At 51.2% G+C, this 23,417-nt stretch overlaps 1 protein-coding gene and 1 long non-coding RNA gene across 2 annotated transcripts in view; one reads left to right on the top strand and one right to left on the bottom strand.

Moving 5' to 3' along the window:
* Positions 1-10,873, bottom strand: part of LOC140424768 (uncharacterized) — a 34,966-nt gene extending 24,093 nt beyond the window's left edge. The window contains exons 1-2 of the mRNA XM_072508155.1: positions 10,677-10,873; positions 10,239-10,599 (exon numbers count right to left, since the gene is read on the bottom strand). Coding sequence (XP_072364256.1) covers positions 10,239-10,470 — 232 coding nt within the window. The 5' untranslated portion in view covers positions 10,471-10,599; positions 10,677-10,873. The remainder of the gene's footprint in view (positions 1-10,238; positions 10,600-10,676) is intronic.
* The window catches only part of LOC140424769 (uncharacterized), a 100,071-nt gene continuing 87,256 nt past the window's right edge, over positions 10,603-23,417 (top strand). The window contains exon 1 of the long non-coding RNA XR_011947684.1: positions 10,603-10,788. This is a non-coding gene — a long non-coding RNA (uncharacterized lncRNA). The remainder of the gene's footprint in view (positions 10,789-23,417) is intronic.

Below are 23,417 nucleotides of genomic sequence, written 5' to 3'. Positions count from 1 at the left end.
ACCAAGGTGGGCATCGACCTGTTCCACGTGCTGGGTAGAGACTATGTCCTGATCGTGGACTACTTTTCGAATTACCCGGAGGTGATACGGTTGCACGACCTCACCTCGTCTGCAGTCATTCGTGCATGTAAAGAAACCTTTGCTCGACACAGCACCCCGCTCACGGTTATATCAGACAATGGCCCCTGCTTCGCCAGCCAAGAATGGTCCAACTTTGCCAGGCGGTACAATTTTGCCCATGTGACGTCCAGTCCCCTGTACCCCCAATCCAACGGCAAAGCAGAGAAGGGAGTACATATCGTCAAACGGCTCCTATGCAAGGCTGTCGATGCTGGGTCTGATTTCTACCTTGCCTTGCTGGCCTATCGCTCCGCCCCACTGTCCACTGGCCTGTCGCCAGCCCAGTTACTCATCACCTTGAGGACGACGGTGCTGTCCATCCATGTCCCAGACCTCGACCACATTCCGGTCCTTCGCCGGATGCAGCTGTCTCGTGCACAGCACAAGGCGGCTCATGACTCCCGTGCAGCTGATCTCCCTGCTCTGGCTCCAGATGACAACGTCCGTGTCCATCTTCCGGATGGTGGCTGTCTGCAACCGCTGTTGACCTTCGGCAGGTGGCCGCCCGCTCGTTTTTGGTTCGTCTACCGGATGGCTCTATTCTGCGCCGCAATCGACGCGCCCTTCGTCTCGTTCAACGCTCGCCACGTGATCCTCCAGTGTCGCCTTGCCCTCCTGCTGACCCTGCCACAGACTATGCAGAGCTCCCTGTCACTCTGCCTCCCCCTGACTTTGACGCAGTCCAGCCCGCTCCTGAACCGGCAGCTCTCGACCCTTGAGGCGGTCAACCAGAATTTGTCGCCCACCTCAGAGACTAAATTTATGAACTTTTTGAATTTATGGACTCTCTGAATTGTTTTGTTGCTTTGTTTGATCGTTTCCCTGGTTTGTATATAGTGTTGATCTCGTTATTCTTGTTGCATACTACTTCTCTGCACCAGGCTCCTTCCCATGTAAATAGCTTAGTTCTCATGTATGTAGTCCTGTAAATATGTCTTCACACCCCACACGTAGTTAGGAACATTCTCACCACACATTATTTATTGCCACACACATACATTTGTTATAAAAGGGGGGATGTCATAATATACACCAGTATATCATGGTGCAGACACACACACTGATGGACACGCAGCGGGACCAATCAACACACACAACACCGCAGCCAATCACCAGTTAGAGCACACTCACTAATTCGACAGGGGGCATCAGAGTTCCCGCTCATTCGGGATGCAGCCTCTCAGAAGGACAGAGCTTACAGCTTACAGCACAGATCTTCACCATGTGCTGAGTGCATAGACTGGTTAGGACAGGCATAGGTCTTTAGTTTAATCTAACATCATGTTAACCCACAGTGAAAGTATGTTCAACAGTTCCTAACTTAATTAAAAAATAGTGTTGTGCTATTTTAAGTCTTGGTGGCCTGTATGTGTTCCACGGATCCAGAGCACCCAACACATCAAACGTCTCGCTGAATCTTCCACCAGGCGTGACTCGAATTACTACTGCCTTTTAAAAATAGCAACCAGGTGCCATGACGTTCGAGAGGAAGGAGGTGAGCACCTCTGTCTCCACCTCGCACCAGAGTGTCCACAAGGACAGAGCCACTGGCCAGCTCCAGAGGTGCGGGGGGGGGGGGGGGGGGGGGGGGGGGAGGTCCAGGGGGTGTGGTGGGGGAGATCGGGGGATTCCGGAATGGGTCGCAGGTGGTGTGGGTGGTCCTGACGTCTGCTGCCTGTGTTATTTTAAAGATTCTCGTAGGGCTGTGTTATTCTGATATCTGTAGCATGGGAGAATGGAGTAGCTGTGGGACACCTGGGGTGAGGTGTGTTGGGAGTCAGGGTGGTGGGCTGGGTGGATGTGATCCCAAAAGAGAAGATGGGGGGGGGGGGGGTTGGCGATGACAGCAATGAGATCTCTGAATGATGCAGCCTAAGTAAGACGGGTGCCTATTAGCTTTGCCTTTCCCTGAGGCAGAAAGCAATTGTGCCCTCTAATGTTCCTGAGACTCATGCTTGTCAAACTAATTGACATCAAGAGTTAACCCTGAACAATGTCAGGTGCGCGCAGGCTCAAAGTCAAGAGGTGGGCACGAGTAGGGTCTGGGTGCTTTATTGACTCTTTTAATCACCTTTTGATTTAAGTTTTTAAAGTTTCATTTGCTCTTTGTTTTAGTTTAGGGCAGTTTCCCTTTAAGGTGCTGCCTCATTTGTCCCTCAACTTGTTTAATTTAATTTAACTGTTTGAACCAGAAATAGTTCAAAGTTAGGGGGCGGTATTCTCTGAGCCTCCGCGCTGAAATCGCGATCGGCACGGAGGCAGAGAATGGGCATCAAACCTGAGATTGGATCCGACGGCGCTCCCGTGATTCTCCGGTCCCCGGAGAAACACTGGCAATCGCGCACGCGTGGTCTATGCAGCGCCGGTCGGGGGCCATTGAAAAAGGCCCCCGCGGCGATTCTCCAACGTCAACTGGCCGAGTTCCCGACGGCGCGGTTCTCTCATGGTCCCACCCGTCGGGAACTCGGCGTGGCGGCTCCAAACCCAGTCCACGGCAGCCCTGGTGGGGGGCGGCGGGATCATTCACGGGGGGTGGGGGGCTCCAGGATGGCCAGGCTACTGATTGGGGGCCACCGATCCGCGGGCGCGCACGATCTGGGGGGGGGGGGCTATGTTTTCGGTGCCGGTCCGCGGCCATGTCGTGCGGGTTGGCCGACGCAGGCTGCTGCCGTCCGCATGAGCGGACTCCCGACCGGAAGTGCAGGGCCCCGTATCGGCAGACAGAGCTGCGAGGACTACTCCGGGGCCTTGCTAGCCCCCTGCAAATCGGAGAATCACCCTGGAGTAATTTGCGCGCGTTTGTTCGCGGGCGTGGGGTTATAGCCCCATTATTGGAGAATCCCGCCCAAGGAATGGGATGAGTACTCTGGGTTCAAAGCTAAACACTCGGGTACATGGGATTGAGTGGCACCGGGCTTGCTTATGTGCCAAGCCCCAACGCCTGCCAGTATAGATACATTAGCCCCCAAGGCAAACCTCACTCTCCAGTTGACCCTGCCCATTCCAGATGTGCGGGCAGATAACCCTCCTGTCAGAACCCCCAATGATATAGAGAATAAGGGAGGGGAGAACCATATAGGAGGTCAAAGGTGACTCTGACTTAGAGCATAGGCCAGAGATAGTCATGCAATGGAGAGTGAGCGGTAGCCGGCAGATAAGGTGTGGGACCGGCTGCTTTCAGGTCCGGGAGGCCAATGGGTCAGGGGAGGGACTGATTTTTTCTGGTTACAACACCAACCTGACTGTCTTCTTTCTCATCCCTCGCAGATAACTGAGTGATATGGGTATGGAGCCAGTGGAGCTGGCCATTCTACCTATTACAGCATTGGAGGAGCAGAGACTCCAGCCGTACAAGGAAGACAAAGGCGCAGAAGGAGACCCAGGATGTACAGGACTTGAATGTCCTTCATGGAGATGTCAGAGAACATGTGCTGTGGGAGACACCACCTCACCAGGGAGACTGCGGGGTAACTGTGCCACATCCTTGCCGACTTGCCACCTGGCGGCGAAGGACACCCGCTCCCTGTGGCCATGAAGGTCATAGCAGGCCTTCAACGTTTATGCAAAGAGGGCTGTTCCATGGCTCCACATGTGACCTGCGTGCCATCTCACAGGCATCCACCCTTAGATGCATCCGCAAGATCACATATGCACTCTATGAAAGGGTTTTGGACTTCATTCATTTTGACCCGACCAGGCCCAGTAAGAGAGGGTTATTGGATCCAGTATCGTAGCTAGTCTGCCACAGGTGCAGGGTGAAATCGACTGCACCCATGTTGCTCTACATGTTCCATGGCATCAGGGAGTCCCCTTCATAAACAGGAAGGGGTTCCAGTCCCACAATCAGTTGAATCAGACTCGTCATGCCTCAGGTTTCATAGAATTATCATAGAATTTACAGTGCAGAAAGAGGCCATTCGGCCCATCGAGCCTGCACCGGCTCTTGGAAAGAGCACCCTACCCAAGGTCAACACCTCCACCCTATCCCCATAACCCAGCAACCCCACCCAACACTAAGGGCAATTTTGGACACTAAGGGCAATTTATCATGGCCAATCCACCTAACCTGCACATCTTTGGACTGTGGGAGGAAACCGGAGCACCCGGGGGAAATCCACGCACACACGGAGAGGATGTGCAGATTCCGCACAGACAGTGACCCAAGCCGGAATCGAACCTGAGACCCTGGAGCTGTGAAGCAATTGTGCTAACCACAATGCTACCATGTGGCATTCTTCATTTGGGGAAAATGTTTTTTTCGAACTACCTGAAAATTGCGGTCCAGAACGCGTTGGCAGTAGTCGCACCAATATTCTGATGAAAAATGACTTTGTAATTTTTCGGGAAAATTTCGCTCCATTGAAAAGTGTGCTGCATAAGTTCAATCAAGTCAATCTTTGATGTTTTTGTGCAAACTGAAAACCCAGAAGGTCAGCTGTTAATCTGTATTTATATAAAAGAATAAGGGTCGCCACACGGATATGCTTTGAATTAGATGTACCACGAAAGTGATGCAAACTTTCCCTTGGTGAGTAATGTGCTAATTGTGAAGATGTGGGCCCTGACTATTTCAATACGGTAACAGAGCTAAATTCAACAACAGCACGGTGGCACAATGGCTAGCACTGCTGCCTCATAGTGCCAGGGACCAGGTGCCAAGGTTCAATTCCAGCCACGGGTGACTGTCTGTGTGGAGTTTTCACTTTCTCTCCATGTCTGCGTGGGTTCCTCCGGGTGCTCTGGTTTCCTCCCACAGTCCAAAGGTGTGCAGGTTAGGTGAATTGGCCATGCTAAATTGTCCCCTAAGTGTCCAAAAGGTTAGGTGGGGTTCTGGGGTTACAGGGATAGGATGGGGGAATGGGCCTTGGTAGGGTGCTAGTTCAGTGGGTCAGTGTAAATTCAATGGGCTGAATGGCCCCCTCCTGCACTGCAGAGATTCTATGATATATAGTGCTTTTAATGTTCTTAATCCCAAGGTACTTCACAGGAGCATATTCAGACAACTAAACGACAGCAGCCAAAAGAAGAAGACATTAGCGTAGGTGACCAAATGCTTTGTTAAAGAGATAGGTTTTAAGGATATTTTTAAAAGGATGGTGTAATAAAAAGAGCCAGTGGAGGAATTTTTAGAGCTCAGGGCTTCAGTAGCTGAAGGCATGGTCATTAAATAAAATCAGGCATGTGTAAGAGGGCAGAATTGGATGACGGCGGAGAAGGTTAGAGCATTGGGAAGAGTGAGGCCGTGAAATGATTTGTGATAAGGATGAGGGTTTTGACATCAAACCATCACCAGACCAGAGGTAACCCAGTGAGCACGGTGTGACGGGTGAAAGGGCCTTCGTGCAAGTTAAGGTGCAGGAAATTGAGTTTTGGTTGAGTTCAGGTTCAGGTTTATGGAGATGGAAAGCTGAGCAGGAGAGCGCTGAAATAGTTAAGTTTTCACCTGGTTGACTCTTAAATGCCCCCTCAAGGGCAATTAGGGATGGGCATAAATGCTGGCCCAGCCAGCAACGCCCACATCCGATGACATAATTTTTAAAAATGTTCCTCGCTTTGCTAATTCACTTCGCTCCCTCCTTATTGTGTTTGTCAGGGTGTTTTATCTTCGTGGAGACCAGTAATGTTTATTTTACTTTGGATATCTGAAAATCAGGGGGTGGGATTCTCCGACTCCACGCCGGCTCGGAGAATCGCCGGGGGGCCTCGCGAATTGCGCCATGCCGCCGGGATGCGATTCTCCGCATAGCAGAGAGTCGGCACCATTGGGGCCGGCGTGGTCGGTGCAGACCCGGTCGGGGGCAGGTCTACGCGGCCCCCCTGCGATTCTCCGGCCTGGATGGGCCGAGCGGCCGTAAACAAAAAAGACTCCCGCCAGCACTGTTCTTCTAAACTGCTCTGAGCCGGCGGGACCTCAGTGCTGAAGGGTCGGGTGGCGGCCTATGCGGCCTCTGATGTGGCCTGGCCCGCGATTGGGGCCCACCAATCGGCGGGCTGGCCTGTCCGGCTGGGGGCCTCCTTTCCTACACGCCGGCCCCTCTAGCCCTGCGCCATGTTGCGTCGGGGCCGGCGGGTTGAAGGAGGCCACTGCGCATGCGTGCGTTGGCACAGGCGCCACTGCGCTTGCGCGGATCCCACGGTGCCCAGTTCATGCCAGGATCGCCAGCTGAAGCGTTGTGAACCACTCCAGCGCCGTGTTGGCCCCTCTGTAGGGGCCAGAATTAGCCCTGGGAGCGGCCCATTCACGCCCTCGTAAAACAAGATGGCGTTTTCGGCGGCGTGGACACTCTGCCGCGGGATGAGAGAATCCCGCCCCAGGTATTTACTAAAAGAATAAAGCCGCATGGTTAACAATGTAAAAAATAATCACTGCACAAAAATAAAAGAGCATGGATACTAATAACTACTCACTACCTTAAATGATCAATTATGTTAAAAATATTAAAAGTACATGAACACAGTTGCTTACACTCTAAATCAAACTTATTAACTCAACTTTCATTTGACATTCATTTGACTTATTCTCCCAATAAACACAAGTCAGACATTGATTAGAATTTGGAAGATGAACCACTTGGCCTGAGTTCTGTTTCAAAGATTCACATGGGGTTGAAGTTTTTCAGGCCTCCTACATTTGGAAAGGTCGTCTCTTCAGATCTCCTCTGTTCCATGGATGTAGCCCCCAGTTCAACATGGGCATCACTAGCGTCTTAAGCGGTGCCACCTCAGGTCAGAACTCTCCTGTTTAACTCTGGAGCCTTGCATCTAAAACTTTCTTTCTCTCTCTCTTCTCAGCTTGGCATCATGGCTCCTGCTCTTGATAGCTGCCAATAGACTCTGGGATGAGCATACAGATGTTGGCTGAGATCACAGCCAGGTTTAATTCTGATGCCTTTCATAAGCTGAATGCCAGATAACACTGTTTAGATTTTATCTGGATAACGTATTGGAAGGCTGGAGAAACATACTTAAATGTATTTCAGGGTTGATTCCTGAATCCTTCTTTTTGTCATTTGTTTATGTTAACATGCGGGGCAATGTCTGGGGTTTGGTGGGAGGATGGGATCGTTGTTATTGATATGGGGATTGACATTGCATTCGTTACTGATTATTGTTTATTGTTGGGTGTAAATTTGGGAGAAAATGTGAAAAAGGAGAAGAATAAAAAATATTTTTTAAAAAGTGTATTTCAGGGTAGCAGAGGAGAAAAGTGAAAATCTGCTAAATGTTGCAAATCTTCTTCAAATATATTCATAGAATCTCCACAGTGCAGAAGGAGACCATTCATTCCGTCGGGTTTGCACCGACCTTGCTAAAGAGCACCCTAACTCGACCCACTCCCCTGCCCTATCCCTGTAACACTGCAACCCCACATAACCTGCACATCTTTGGGCTGTGGAAGGAAATTGGAGCACTTGGAGGAAACCCATGTCGATGCTGGGGAAGGTGCAAACTCCGCACAGTCACCCAAGGCTGGAATCGAACCCGGGTCCTGGTGCTGTGATGCAGCAGTGCTAACCACTGTGCCTGCCACACATGGTTAAGAAATGGGGAAAATGAAGATTCAAAAATGAAATTGGGATAAAATAAAACAAAGAGGGAAATTAATAAATGCCGCTGTCTGAAAGGGTGTTTTGATATGTGAATTAGCATAGCAGTGAGAAAAAGAAGTGTTTATCTATGTGACTCGAGGAGAACAATGGAGTGTTGAAGAAGTGTCATCAAGGTAGAGCGATAAGGTAATTGGCACGTATATGCCAGAAGTCAAGTTCCCAGAGTGGATAACATCAAAGAGAAAGAATTATATATCAAGAGCACAATAACTGGATAAAGGCACACAGTAGAAGCCGCCAGTATCACACCCATACCCATCTGCAGATTACAGTCTCCTCCGAAAACAGGTTATTGCTAAAAGGTGGCTGGTTAAAATCCCCAAACTTGAACAGAGAAGATTAAGCTTTCGGTGAGCCTGTGGACAAATAACTTGGGCGTGGTAACTATCTGCTGGATTTAGCTCATAGAGTTATATAATATTAGAAGTTGTTTGAAAACAAGGGGCATCTCAGGAGTTCAGGAAACAGAGGTAGTTGGGAACGAAGGGATAACTTCATGTAATACTGTGTGTACAGCCATTAGTATAGTGTATTATAGTTTTTGACTTTTTTTTTTCTTTTAAGTTAATAAACTAATAATTGATCACAAAATGACTGGACTATTCCTCCCTGGTTTACATATCTTTTCTCATAGTATACCAAATTGAAAATATACACCACTAAGAACCGGTGTTCCAAGTTACCTTTCTGGGTTTTGGGAAACCCTCATATTTAACATCAGCGAGATTCTTAACAATGTTCTTAGAATGGAACTTGGGCATTTCCAGACCATCAGGCCGTACATTCAACCTGCACCCAACAAGCCAGAGCCAGGTCTTTTCACTGCTCAGGAAAAAACACCAGAGAAACAAGGGGCACAGCTGAAACCCAGTTATTACCCAAAGCCATTCTCCTTCAGGGAGCAAGAGACAGATGAATTATTACTCATAATGTGTGATATTTTCATATGCTTGCAGGCCAGTGGTGGGGGTTGGGTGTATGATGTGATTGACATCATAAGACCATAAGAAATAGGAGCAGGATGAGGTCACTAGCCCCTCGAGCCTGCTCAGCCATTCAATGAGTTCATGGTTGATCTGATTGTGGCCTTAAGTCCTTTTTCCTGGCTGCCAGTCCCACAACAATAATCCTTTGTAGATCAAAAATCAGTCTTAACCCAGCCTTGAATATATCCAATGATCCAGCCATTGCTGCTCTCTGGGGAGAGAATTCCACAGATTAATTCTTCCTCATCTCTGTCTTAAATGAGGGCCCTCATTTTTTTATAAACTACACCCCCTAGTCCTAAATACCCCCAAGAGGGGAGGCATCCTCTCAGATTCTATCTTGTCAATGTCCCTCCTCAGATCATCTCTCCCAAACTCCACCGATTGTAACATACACCGCAGAACATTAAATGCACTTTTTCCTCATGCATTTTAAGGCATGATCAAAGTTGGCCCCAGAAGGCTTTAGCTCTGCCAGTGTTTGTATGCTAATAAAACTTGGTATCTGTGTTCGGATGAAAAGTCATTGGCAGCACGGTAGCACAGTGGTTGGCACTGCTGCGTCAGAGCTGCTGGGACCCGGGTTCAATTTCAGCCTGGGGTGACTTTGTGGAGTTTGCACTTTCTCCCCATGTCCTCCAGTTTCCTCCCACAGTCCAAAGGTGTGCAGGTGAGGTGGATTGGCCATGATAAATTGCCACTTAGTGTCCAAAATGTTAGGTGGGGTTACTGGGTTACGGGTGGGGGCATGGGATTAAGTGAGGTGCTCCTTCCAAGGGCCAGTGCAGACCCGATGGGCCAAATGGCCTCCTTCGGCCCTGTAAATTCTATGATTCTATGACCTGAAGTATCAACTGCTTCTACTTCCACAAATGTTGCCTGGTCTAGTGAAAGTCTCCAGTGTTTTCTGATACCCAGAACCCTCACATTTCGCTATTGGAACATGTTACCTGTCCTGATGGTGATAGGCCGTGGCTGCCCAGTTTGTTTCAGTCCTATGTCGCAAATATGTCCTGGGCATGGCTCTCGCCCCTTATGGAACATCTGTCTTTACGATCCCCTCACAAGGAAGGGTTTAAAGTAAACAAAGGAAAACGGTGTCCACTGGCAGGATTGGGAAGCAGATGGAAGAAAGTTGGCAGAGAAGCGGAGGGAGATGAATACTTTGTTACAATCTGGAATCCACTGCCTGAAAGAGTGGTGGATGGAGGTAGATTCAATGATCATTTTCAAAACGGAATTGGATGTAGGCTTGTAAAGGGTTATGGGGAGTGGATTATTTGATCAGCTTTTTTTCAAAGGGCAGGTACCACCCACGAAGGGCCGAACGGCCTCCTTCAGTGCGCTGTTATTCTCCGGTCGACTGCACTCAACTCAAATAAAAAGTTTCTACCAGATCGAAAGGAAATGCACATCCTATTAAAATTGCACCCGGACCAGGCTCCCACTCCTAACTGATGTCAGGAAGACTCCTTCCGGATACGTTAACCAAGTGTGCTTCATCTCAGAACTCAGCCCTTACCTGTTCTAAAAACAACGTGGGTCTTCTCTTTCTGTTTCTGTCGTATGGAGTCGTACTGTTCTTCCAGTTCACTGATATCCATCAGGAGTGAGTTGTCTTCTATGCTGCTGCTCTGCCTGTGTTTGGCTGCAGACTGGCTACGCCTGTTGATTATTTGAGTCAGGTACACCTTCCCCCGAACAATCTGTTCCCATACGCAGGTTAGCTTTGGACAACAGCTGGAGACCAGCATCCTGGTTTGTTTAAAGTTAGCAAACACTTAAAGCAGATGATTCAGAGTCCACATCGGGAGGCTCACTCGCTGGCCGTCGGCTTCCGAATACTGAATGTGACGGTGAACAGCTCTCAAAAAGTCTCCCATCTGCAGAAACAAAAAATCAATTGGAAAAAGGCCGAGCGGAGAACCCTTTGTACCAAGGAACACGTTACACTGTTTACCTGTGCATGAAGAAAATGCCAAGTGCTGCCAAAACAGCCGAGAAAAAAAAATTAACACATTCGCTTCTGCCAAATTGATGCTGTAAAATTTTGCAAGGTGAAAGGGAAGAAGGTAAAACCTGACTCGGGTTAAACAGTAACCCAGGAGAACCTGTTTCCAGTTGTGAAAGGCTTGGTAACCAGAGGGCACAGATTTAATGGATTAGCAAAGAGGGTGACACTGGAAGGTAATGTCAACAAAGCCAGTTTTTAAGATCAGGCATGTTGGGGTTATGGAGCAGAGCTCTTTCCACAACACAGGAGAAGTTAGCACAAAAGCAGAATTCATAATTATGATCTAATCGTTTATGTATGACTAGATTAGATTTAGATTTATTGTCACGCTGACAGTCCAGACAGATCACTCCATACATGTAAACATGCACGAAGATACGTCATGAAAATACATAAACATGGACAGCGGGTGAAGTATACGGTATATAATGTGACAACCGTAGAGAAGATGCTTAGAAAAATCAGTTCAGACCCTAAGAGGGTCATTCAGGAGTCTAGTAACAGCGGGGAAGATGTTTTTGAACCTGTTGGTGCGTGTTCTCAGACTTTTGTATCTTCTGCTCGAAGGAAGCGGTTGGAAGAGAGAATAACCCGGGGTCTTTGATTATGCTGCCTGCTTTCCCAAGGCAGCAGGAGGTGTAAACAGTCAATGGATGGGAGGCGGGCTCGGGTGATGGACTGGGCTGTGTTCACGACTCTCTGTAATTTCTTGCGATCTTGAGCCGAGCAGTTGCCATACCAGGCTGTGATGCAGCCGGATAGGAGGCTTTCTATGGTGCATCTGTAAATATTGGTCAGAGTCAATGTGGACATGCCGAATTTTCTTAGTTTACTGAGGAAGTATTGGCACCAATGTACTTTCTCAGTCGTAGTGTTGATGTGGGTGGACCAGGACAGATTGTTGGTGAAATGCAAACCTAGGAATTTGAAGCTGTCAATCACCTTCACCTGAACACCATTTATACGACACTTCGCTTCCTGAAGTCGATGGCCAACTCCTTTGTTTTATTGACATTGAGGGAGAGATTGTTGTCATTGAACCATGTCATTAAGTTCTTTACAATCACAAGAAATAAGGGGAGGTTGGGACAATAATTAAATATGTTTCTCTGAACAGGAAAATAGTTGCAGGGCAATGGGGAAAGTGGGGCCAATTGGCTAGCTCTTTCAAAGAGCCAGCCTAGGCACAATGGGCTGAATGGCCTTCTGTGAAGCATCATCTTTTTACTCCAATAAGTAAGTACTTGCAATACTGTCCATAGTTTCAGAGGATATTTTATATAACAAGAGCATTCTCTCAAGCAACACACCCATAACTTCCTGGCTGTCTAGCATCAGATTTGGAGGGTATCCCAAAGTTGCACTGGGGGAATCCCTTTTGGAAATTCCCAGGAAAGAGTTTACCTGACAATTGTCCAGAAGCACCAACTCCCCCTGGAGCTGTGCTGGGAACCGTCCGACAAAACGATCTAAATGGCTAACTCCTGCCAGTTTTACACACATTTGGTGGGATTCTCCGGCTGCATCTGCCCGGCAACCGGAGAATCCCGCCCGAGGTCAATGGACTTCTCCATTGTCTGCGACTCGCCCGTGGCGTTCTTGTGACGGGCGGGGTGGGAGAATCCAGTCCATAATTACTCTGAAAGAGTTAGAGGAAATAAAATCACTTCTAACTTTAATGTAACTATTTTAAAGACTCAAACCCAGCTCCACACAGGCCTCACCAACCTCCCCATCCCCACCCCTCAGGGGATCCACTACAACCCCTCTACTAAGCTCCCTATCCCCCATGGTATTCTCCAACCCCCTACCCCCACAGGATTCCCCACCCCCACAACTTGAGCTGGCCCAATCCCCCCACTGGCCTGTGCATTCCCTGACCTGAACGAACCCCACACTCTGATCTGCAACACCCTCCCTGTCTGACACTCCCCCCTCCGATTTCCAAATGTCTCACAATTTCCAAAACCCCATCCCCCAATGTCCTGATTCCCTGCTCCTGATGTCCGACCCCCCGTGATACCCTACTCCACCTCCCAGCACGGGGGCAGCATGGTAGCATAGTGGTTAGCACAGTTGCTTCACAGCTCCAGGGTCCTAGGTTCGATTCCCGGCTTCGGTCACTGTCTGTGCGGAGTCGGCACGTTCTCCTCGTGTGTGCGTGGGTTTCCTTTGGGTGCTCCGGTTTCCTCCCACAGTCCAAAGATGTGCGGGCTAGGTGGATTGGCCATGCTAAATTGCCCTTAGTGTCCAAAAAGGTTAAGTGGGGTGACTGGGTTACGGGGATAGGGTGGACGTATGGGCTTGGGTAGGGTGCTCTTTCCAAGGGCCGGTGCAGACTCGATGGGCCGAATGCTAAATTCTATGATTCTATGATCCATGTACTCCCCTTGCATGTCTGTACACCCACCACCATCCCTACCTCCCACCATGTTCACCCCACTTGATGCCCGAACCCCTATTCACCCCGAACATCCCATTCACATACCTTAGACACTTATTTTCTCCCTGGCCTGTTTTTTTAATGGGACCTCTAAACTTACTTGCTTTATGACAGCTAGTGCCATAAAAAAGAGGACATATCCTCTTTCGCTCCACTTCTTTTACACCTCGCTGCTGGAGCCGGGAACACACTTAACTGTTTGAGTCTCACTGGGCTGAGTCAGGAACGTTGGGTGAGACAGACACGTTAGGATTTAAGTGCAAGTAAGTCAGTATGGAGTGCTGATTGCCACTCCGAGGAAATTATGGCCCAACTTGTTTTAATGCCTCTAACCTTTCAGTCAGTTGTGAATAAAGTTGTTGATTGTGCTTATACTTGAGATTTTATACCACAATTGGCAATAATCATACTGTTAAAGGTATTGTCTGGTTTCCCCCTAAGAACAGTGAGCACTGATAGCCTCATTTCATTCTTACAGCAAAATCTGGGGCATTGTGATTAATCACCCATGATACTGCTGACAGACAATTTTTCCGTGTCCAATTTCTTTGAAATCTCTCATTCCTTCTCTGTTGCTCTATCCTTGTCTTCAAGCCTATTTGTCTCACTGTACCATCAGAACGTATATGTTCTTATTTATAATTTCAAAACAATAAGGATTCAAATAAATGCACTGAATATCAGACATCCCAAATGTAAAAAGCATAAGTACATGTGGTAACACATAAACATACACTTCAAAGGTAATGCAATCAGTTGATTGGTTGAGGAGTCAAATTTGTGACAGTTCTGACAACAGCCTTTATGAATCCAAATTCCGATCACAAATGCCCATTTTTAAAAACATTTTTCCTATTCCTTCCACATGAAAATCAACAAAATTCTACACTATGCAATATAACTGTGGTAGTCACCACTAGTGGCATATTATATGTATTACGGCACTGCCCATATATTAAGGGTACAACGGTAAATCCCTGCCTGCTGGCTCCGCCGAGCAGGTGGCGTATAAAAGTGTGTGCTATCCAATGCTGCAACCATACTGGTTCCAGCTACAGGAGGCACAACATCTTTGCTCAATAAAGCCTCGATTGTTCCACCATTCTCGTCTTGTGGTAATTGACGGTGCATCAATTTATTGAGCAAGATTTTTAAAACGATGGATCTCTGCATCAAGCCTGATCGCCTGCAGCTGAGCCTTCAAGCAGCCAACGCTACGTCTGCCTTTGACCACAGGCTAACCTGCTTCGAAAGCTATCTCAGGACAGCCGCTGAAGAACCCTCGGACTCGCAGAAGCTCCAAGTCCTCGATTCACGGGTGAGCCCTGACATTTTTCCCCTCATCCGGGATGCGCCCACCTACCCCGAAGCGATGGAGCTCCTGAAGGGACATTACGTTCGACCAGTGAATCAAGTATACGCCAGGCACCTCCTGGCCACGAGACAGCAACTCGTCGGGGAGTCTCTGGCCAATTTCTGGTGTGCCCTGCACATCCTTAGTAGGAACTGTGACTGCCAGGCAGTTTCGGCAGTCCAGCACACTGAATTTTTAATTAGAGTCGCTTACGTCACGGACATGAAGTCTGCGTACGTCTGCCAGCGGCTACTGGAAGGGGGTACGTTCGATCTTGTGGGAACTAGGCAGCTCGCTAATTCGTTAGAAGTGGCCTCCCGGGAGGAGCTGGTTAAAGGATTGGGGAGGATGCAGGCGGGGAAGGCCCCGGGGCCGGATGGGTTCACGCTTGAATTTTACAGGAAATACGTGGACCTGTTGGACCCGTTGCTAGTGAGGACTTTTAATAAGGCGAGGGAGGAGACTTCCGGGTTGCGGCGATGCGGAGCTAAGCCGCGCGATTCGGCAGCTCCCGCGAAAATGGGACTTTTGGGCCCGCTAACGGAGCCCCAACGGCACTTTAAAAAAACCAACCCGTGGGGAAGGAAGGAGAAAGGTTCCCTACAAACCTGCATGGATCGGACCCGCAGCGAAACGGCGAAAAAAGCGGCCCTGGAGCAGCGGGAGAAGAAAGAAGAAAAAATCAAAATGGCGGCGCCCACGGACAGAGAGGAGATGAAAGAGTTCATCAAGTGGTGCTTCGAGGAGCTGCGTAAGGAGATGGTGGCGCCTATACTGGCAATGGTGGAAAAACTTGGAGCAACCCAGAAAGCCCAAGAGGTGAAGATCCAGGAAAAAGTGAGTGAGAACGACGATGAGCTCGTGGGCCTGGCGGTGAGAGTGGAGCGGCACGAGGCGCTGCACAGGACGTGGGCGGGAAGACTCGAAGACCTGGAGAACAGATCAAGGAGAAACAACTTGAGGATCCTGGGTCTCCCAGAAGGAATGGAGGGGGCCGATGCCGCGGCATATGCGGGCACAATGATCGGGACGCTGATGGGCGCGGAGGCCCCCCCGGGGTTGCTGGAGCTGGATGGGGCGCACCGAGTGCTAGCGAGGAAGTCCAAGGCAAAAGAGCCGCCAAGGGCGATGGTGGTGAGATTTCACCGGTTTACGGACAGAGAGAGGGTCCTGAAATGGGCCAAGAAGGAACGGAGCAGCAAGTGGGACAATGCGGAGATCAGAATATATCCAGACTGGAGCGCGGAGGTCGCTAAGCGGAGAGTGGGTTTCAACCGGGCCAAAGCGGTGCTGCATCGGAAAGGAGTGAAATTTGGAATGTTGCAGCCAGCGCGACTGTGGGTTACACATAATGGCCAACACCACTACTTCGAAACGCCCGAAGAGGCGTGGACCTTCATACTAGCTGAAAAATTGGACACTAATTGAGGGTTTGTGTGGGAGGGGGGTGTTTGAGGGTTGAAGTATGATGGTTGTTGTACATAGGGGGTCAACCACGCGCAGGAAATGCTGTATGGGCTGGGGGAGAGGGACAAGGCCATGACAGGAGCTGCGCCATGGGGGGCAGGGCAGGCTTTGGGAAGCGTGGGGTTGTCTTTCCCGCGCGCGGCAAGAAAGGCGGGAAGGGGAACAAAGGAATGTACATTGATTGGGAGATTCCCACACGGGGGGGGGGGGGGGGGGGTCAAAGGGATGGCGGGGGAAGCCGGGGTCAGCAGGTGTCAACTGACTAACGGGAGGGATATGGGGGGAGCAAAAAAGCTAGCCGGGGACCTAGCCGGGGGGGGGGGGGGGGAGGAGAGGAGGGAGGGGGGGATGTGGGGGGGGGGGGAAAGGGTGCTGCTGCACTGGCCGAAAGAGAACGGGACACAGAAGATGCGGACAAGGGACTGGCCCAGAAAAGGAGATGGCTAGTCGGCGGGGGGGGGGGGGTGAGAGTCCCTCCAATCTGCCTGATAACGTGGAACGTGAGGGGCCTGAATCGGCCGGTGAAGCGGGCTCGAGTGTTCGCGCACTTGAAGGGACTGAAGGCAGACGTGGCAATGCTCCAAGAGACACACCTGAAGGTGGTGGACCAGGTCAGGTTAAGAAAGGGATGGGTAGGACAGGTATTTCACTCGGGATTGGACGCAAAAAATAGAGGGGTGGCAATTCTGGTGGGAAAGCATGTGCCATTTGAGGCCAAGACTATCGTAGCGGATAATGGAGGGAGATATGTGATGGTGAGTGGTAGGTTGCAAGGGACATGGGTGGTGTTGGTAAATGTATACGCCCCGAACTGGGATGATGCGGGATTTATGAAGCGCATGTTGGGGAGCATTCCGGACCTGGAGGTAGGAGGCCTGATAATGGGAGGGGACTTCAATACGGTGCTGGACCCAGCTCTGGACCGCTCCAGATCAAGGACGGGAAGGAGTCCGGCGGCGGCCAAGGTACTTAGGGGGTTTATGGATCAGGTGGGGGGAGTGGACCCATGGAGGTTTGCAAGACCGCAGGCCAGGGAATTTTCTTTTTTCTCCCACGTGCTTAAGGCTTACTCCCGGATAGATTTCTTTGTTCTGGGTAGGGCGCTCATCCCGAGAGTGGAGGGGACGGAGTATTCGGCCATAGCCGTTTCGGACCATGCCCCGCACTGGGTGGAACTGGAACTGGGAGAGGAGAGGGACCAATGCCCGCTGTGGCGGCTGGATGTGGGACTGCTGGCAGATGAGGTGGTGTGTGGGAAGGTGAGAGGGTGTATTGAAAGGTACTTGGAGGCCAACGACAACGGGGAGGTGCGAGTGGGGGTGGTATGGGAGGCGTTGAAGGCGGTGATCAGGGGAGAGCTGATCTCCATCAGGGCTCATAGGGAGAAGACAGAGGGAATGGAAAGGGAGAGGTTAGTGGGGGAGATCTTGCGAGTGGACAGGAGATACGCAGAGGCCCCGGAGGAAAGATTACTTGGGGAAAGGCAACGGCTCCAGACGAAGTTTGACCTGCTGACCACAGGCAAGGCGGAGGCACAGTGGAGGAAGGCGCAAGGGGCGACTTACGAGTACGGGGAAAAGGCTAGTCGGATGCTGGCGCACCAGCTCCGTAAGAGGGCAGCAGCGAGGGAAATAGGGGAATCAAAGATGGAAGGGGAGCCACGGTTCGAAGTGCAACGAAAATAAATAAGGTATTCAAGGACTTCTATGAAGAGCTGTACAGATCCCAGCCCCCAGGGGGGGAAGGGGGGATGAGGCGATTCCTGGACCAGCTGGGGTTCCCGAGGGTGGAGGAGCAAGAGGTGGTTGGTTTGGGGGCACCAATTGGGTTGGAGGAGTTGAGTAAGGGTTTGGGGAGCATGCAGGCGGGGAAGGCCCCGGGGCCGGATGGGTTCCCGGTGGAGTTCTATAGAAAATATGTGGACCTGTTGGCCCCACTACTAGTGGGGACCTTCAACGAGGCAAGAGAGGAGGGAACCCTGCCCCAGACAATGTCGGAGGCGACAATCTCCTTGATTCTAAAGCGAGACAAGGATCCACTGCAATGTGGATCGTACAGGCCGATTTCGCTCCTCAATGTGGATGCTAAACTATTGGCGAAGGTACTGGCCACTAGGATTGAGGACTGTGTCCCGGGGGTGATTCACGAGGACCAAACGGGATTCGTAAAGGGCAGGCAGTTAAATACCAATGTGCGGCGGCTCTTAAACGTGATAATGATGACATCGGAGGAGGGAGAGGCGGAGATAGTGGCAGCTATGGACGCAGAAAAAGCCTTTGACCAAGTAGAGTGGGAGTACCTCTGGGAGGTATTGCGCAGGTTTGGGTTCGGGGGAGGGTATATTAGATGGGTTAAGCTCCTTTACAGCGCCCGGTGGCGAGTGTAGTGACGAACCGGCGGAGGTCGGAGTACTTTAGGCTGTACCGAGGGACGAGACAGGGGTGCCCCCTGTCCCCCCTGTTGTTTGCATTGGCGATCGAACCCTTGGCCATATCACTTAGGGAGTCTCAGAAATGGAGGGGGATAGTCCGCGGGGGAGAGGAGCATCGGGTATCGCTATATGCGGATGACCTGCTGCTATACGTGGCAGACCCAATGGACGGGATGGTGGAGGCCATGCAGACTCTGAAGGAGTTTGGAGAGTTCTCGGGCTACAAGCTTAATGTAGAGAAGAGTGAGCTTTTTGTATTACAGGCAGGGGACCAAGAAAGAGGGATAGGGGACCTGCCGCTGAGGAGGGCGGAGAGGAGTTTTCGGTACCTGGGGATCCAGATAGCCAGAAGTTGGGGGGCCCTACATAAACTGAATTTGACGAGGGTGGTGGAGCAAATGGAGGAGGATTTTAAAAGCTGGGACATGCTCCCGCTCTCGCTGGCGGGTAGGGTGCAGTCGGTCAAAATGGTGGTCCTTCCGAGGTTATTGTTCGTGTTTCAGTGCCTCCCCATCGTGATCACCAAGGGCTTTTTCAAGAGAGTAGGTAGGAGTATTATGGGGTATGTGTGGGCAAATAAGACCCCAAGGGTTAGGAGAGGGTTCTTGGAACGCAACAGGGACCGAGGAGGGTTGGCTTTGCCAAACCTAGGGAGTTACTACTGGGCAGCAAACGTGGCGATGATCCGCAAGTGGGTCATGGAGGGAGAGGGGGCGGCATGGAAGAGGATGGAGATGGCGTCCTGTCAAGGAACGAGCCTGGAGGCGTTGGTAACGGCACCGCTGCCGCTCTCGCCGACAAAGTACACCACAAGCCCAGTGGCGGCAGCAACACTAAGGATCTGGGGCCAGTGGAGACGGCACAGGGGTGCAATGGGAGCATCGGTCCCTGATCAGGGGTAACCACCGGTTTGTCCCGGGGAAGATGGACGGGGGGTTCCAAGGCTGGCATCGGGCGGGGATAAGAAGAATGGGGGACCTGTTCATTGACGGGACATTTGCGAGCCTAGGGGCACTGGAGGAGAAATTTGAGTTACCCCCGGGAAATGCATTCAGATATATGCAGGTGAGGGCTTTTGTGAGGCGACAGGTGAGGGAATTTCCGTTGCTCCCGGCACAAGAAGTTCAAGATAGGGTGATCTCGGGGGTATGGGTCGGGGAGGGCAAGGTGTCGGAAATATACCAAGAGATGAAAGAAGAGGGGGAAACGCTAGTAAAAGAATTGAAAGGTAAATGGGAGGAGGAGCTGGGGGAGGAGATTTAGGAAGGGCTATGGGCTGATGCCCTGGGTAGGGTTAATACCTCCTCCTCGTGTGCCAGGCTCAGTCTGATACAATTTAAGGTGGTTCACAGAGCGCATTTGACGAGGGCGAGGCTGAGTAGGTTCTTTGGGGTAGAGGATAGATGTGAAAGATGTTCTGGGAGCCCGGCGAACCATGTCCATATGTTTTGGTCATGCCCGGCATTGGAGGGGTTCTGGAGAGGAGTGGCGGGAGTAATATCCCAGGTGGTGAAAGTCCGGGTCAAGCCAAGCTGGGGACTAGCAATATTTGGAGTAGTGGATGAGCCGGGAGTGCAGGAGGCGAAAGAGGCCGGAATTCTGGCCTTTGCGTCCCTAGTAGCCCGGCGAAGGGTCTTGCTATTGTGGAAGGAGGCGAAGCCCCCCAGTGTGGAGGCCTGGATAAACGACATGGCGGTGTTCATAAAATTGGAGAGAATTAAGTTCGCTTTGAGAGGGTCTGCACAATGGTTTTACAGGCGGTGGCAACCGTTCCTAGAATATCACGCGAAGCGTTAGAAGAAGGTCGGTCAGCAGCAGCAGCAACCCTGGCCGGGGGGGGGGGAACGAGAGATTGTTTGAGGGGATGGACGAGCGGGAGATAGCGTGGAGGGTGGGGGGAATCGGTACGTGCGGCCAAGAGCCAGTGTATAAAGCTATGTAAATATACCGTCTTGCCATGTATATATCTTGCTCAGGGTGATTTTGCGTTATTTTGTTACTGGGGGGCGGGGGTTACTGTTTGTAAGGGGAAAAATTGTGTTGTTAAAAAACTTTAATAAAAATATATTTTTTTTAAAATAAGGCGAGGGAGGGGACCTTGCCCCCAACAATGTCCAGGGCGCTGATCTCTCTGATCTTGAAGCGGGACAAGGATCCATTGCAATGTGGGTCGTATCGACCGATCTCGCTCCTAAATGTTGACGTTAAGTTGCTGGCGAAGGTGCTGGCTACGAGAATTGAGGACTGTGTCCCGGGGGTGATTCATGAGGACCAGATGGGATTTGTAAAGGGCAGGCAGCTAAATACAAATGTGTGGAGGCTCCTCAATGTGATTATGATGCCCTCGGTGGAGGGGGAAGCAGAGGTAGTGGCAGCTATGGACGCGGAGAAGGCCTTTGATCAGATGGAGTGGGAGTATCTTTGGGAAGTGTTGCGGAGGTTTGGGTTCGGGGAGGTTTTCATCAGTTGGGTCAGGCTGCTATATAGAGCCCCGGTGGCGAGTGTGGCCACAAACCGGCGGAGGTCGGAGTACTTTCGGCTGTACCGGGGGACGAGGCAGGGGTATCCCTTATCCCCCTTGTTGTTTGCACTGGCAATTGAGCCGCTGGCCATGGCACTGAGGGAGTCCAGGAAATGGAGGGGATTGGTTCGGGGGGGAGAGGAACACCGGGTGTCGTTGTATGCCGATGGCCTGTTGTTATATGTTGCAGAACCAGTGAAGGGGATGGCGGAGGTCATGCGGATCCTTAGGGAGTTTGGGGACTTTTCGGGGTATAAACTCAACGTAGGGAAGAGTGAGCTCTTTGTGGTGCATTCAGGGGACCAGGGAAGGGGGATAGACGAGCTACCGCTGAAGAGGGCGGAAAGGAGCTTTTGGTACCTAGGGATCCAAGTAGCTAGGAGTTGGGGGGCCCTGCACAAGCTCAATTTGACGTGGTTGGTGGAGCAGGTGGAGGAGGCTTTTAAAAGATGGGATATGCTGCCACTCTCACTAGCGGGTAGGGTGCAGTCGGTCAAAATGACGGTCCTCCCAAGGTTTCTCTTTGTGTTCCAGTGCCTTCCATTCTGATCCCCAAGGCCTTTTTCAAATGGGTAAGCAGGAGCATCATGGGATTTGTGTGGGGGAATAAGACCCCGAGGGTGAAGAGAGTGTTTCTGGAGTGTAGCAGGGACAGGGGGGGGGGGGCTGGCGCTGCCGAATCTATGTGGCTATTATTGGGCAGCCGATGTGGCGATGATCTGTAAGTGGGTAATGGAGGGAGAGGGGGTGGCATGGAAGAGGCTCGAGATGGCGTCTTGTGTGGGCACGAGCCTGAGGGCGCTGTTGACGGCACCGTTACCGTTCTCGCCGACAAGGTACACCACGGGTCCGGTGGTGGCGGCGACGCTGAAGATCTGAGGGCAGTGGAGGTGACACAGGGGTGAGGTGGGAGCCTCGGTTTGGTCCCCGATTCGGGAGAATCATCGGTTCGTCCTGGGAAGGATGGATGGGGGGTTTCGGAGCTGGCATCGGGCAGGGATTAGAAGAATGGGGGACCTGTTCATCGATGGGACTTTGCGAGGTTACGGGTGCTGGAGGAGAAGTTTGGGCTACCCCCGGGAAACGCTTTCAGGTACATGCAAATGAGGGCGTTTGTGAGGTGGCAGGTGAGGGAATTCCCGCTGCTTCCGGCACGTGGGATTCAGGACAGGATGATTTTGGGTGTATGGGTTGGAGAAGGCAAGGTTTCGGCAATTTACCAGGAGCTGAAGGAAGAGGAGGAGGCCTCGGTGGAGGAGTTAAAGGGCAAGTGGGAGGAGGAGCTTGGGGAGGAGATAGATGAGGGTCTGTGGGCTGATGCACTGAGTAGGGTTAATTCTTCCTCCTCTTGCGCCAGTTTCAGCCTAATACAGTTCAAAGTTACTCACAGAGCGCATATGACAGGGGCGAGGTTGAGTAAGTTCTTTGGGGTGGAGGACAGATGTGGGAGGTGCTCGGGGAGCCCGGCAAATCACGTCCATATGTTCCGGTCGTGCCCGGCGCTGGATGGGTTTTGGAGGGGTTTTGCGAGGACTACGTCCAAGGTGGTGAACGCCCGAGTCAAGCTGAGCTGGGGATTGGCACTATTTGGGGTATCGGACGAGCCAGGAGTGCAGGAGGCGAAAGAGGCCGGTATTCTGGCCTTTGCGTCCCTGGTCGCCTGGCGGAGGATTTTGCTCCTTTGGAAAGATGCGAAGCCCCCTCGTGTGGAAGCTTGGATCAATGACATGGCAGGGTTCATTAAGCTGGAGAGGATAAAGTTTGCCTTGCGAGGGTCTGTCCAAGGGTTCTTCAGGCGGTGGCAACCTGGTTGAGGGAAGGGCAGGATTGGCAGCTAAACGGTCCAGGATTTAGATGTTACAGGCGGGATAGAGGGGGATGTAAAAGGGGAGGCGGAGTTGCGCTACTGGTTCGGGAGAATATCACAGCTGTACTGCGAGAGGACACCTCAGAGGGCAGTGAGGCTATATGGGTAGAGATCAGGAATAAGAAGGGTGCAGTCACAATGTTGGGGGTTTACTACAGGCCTCCCAACAGCCAGCGGGAGATAGAGGAGCAGATAGGTAGACAGATTTTGGAAAAGAGTAAAAACAACAGGGTTGTGGTGATGGGAGACTTCAACTTCCCCAATATTGACTGGGACTCACTTATCATAGAATTTACAGATCAGAAGGAGGCCATTCAGCCCATCGAGTCTGCACCGGTTCTTGGAAAGAGCACCCTACCCAAGGTCAACACAACCAATATATCCCCATAACTCAGTAACCCCACGGGCAATTTTGGACACGAAGGGCAATTTATCATGGCCAATCCACCTAACCCGCACATCTTTGGACTGTGGGAGGAAACCGGAGCACCCGGAGGAAACCCACGCACACACGGGGAGGATGTGCAGACTCCGCACAGACAGTGACCCAAGCCAGAATCGAACCTGGGACCCTGGAGCTGTGAAGCAATTGTGCTATCCACAA

This window comes from Scyliorhinus torazame, chromosome 6, assembly GCF_047496885.1.
Source record: "Scyliorhinus torazame isolate Kashiwa2021f chromosome 6, sScyTor2.1, whole genome shotgun sequence".
Taxonomy (NCBI): domain Eukaryota; kingdom Metazoa; phylum Chordata; class Chondrichthyes; order Carcharhiniformes; family Scyliorhinidae; genus Scyliorhinus; species Scyliorhinus torazame.
The sequence above is the reverse complement of the archived record's forward strand: the minus strand, read 5'-3'. Positions and strand labels throughout refer to the sequence as shown.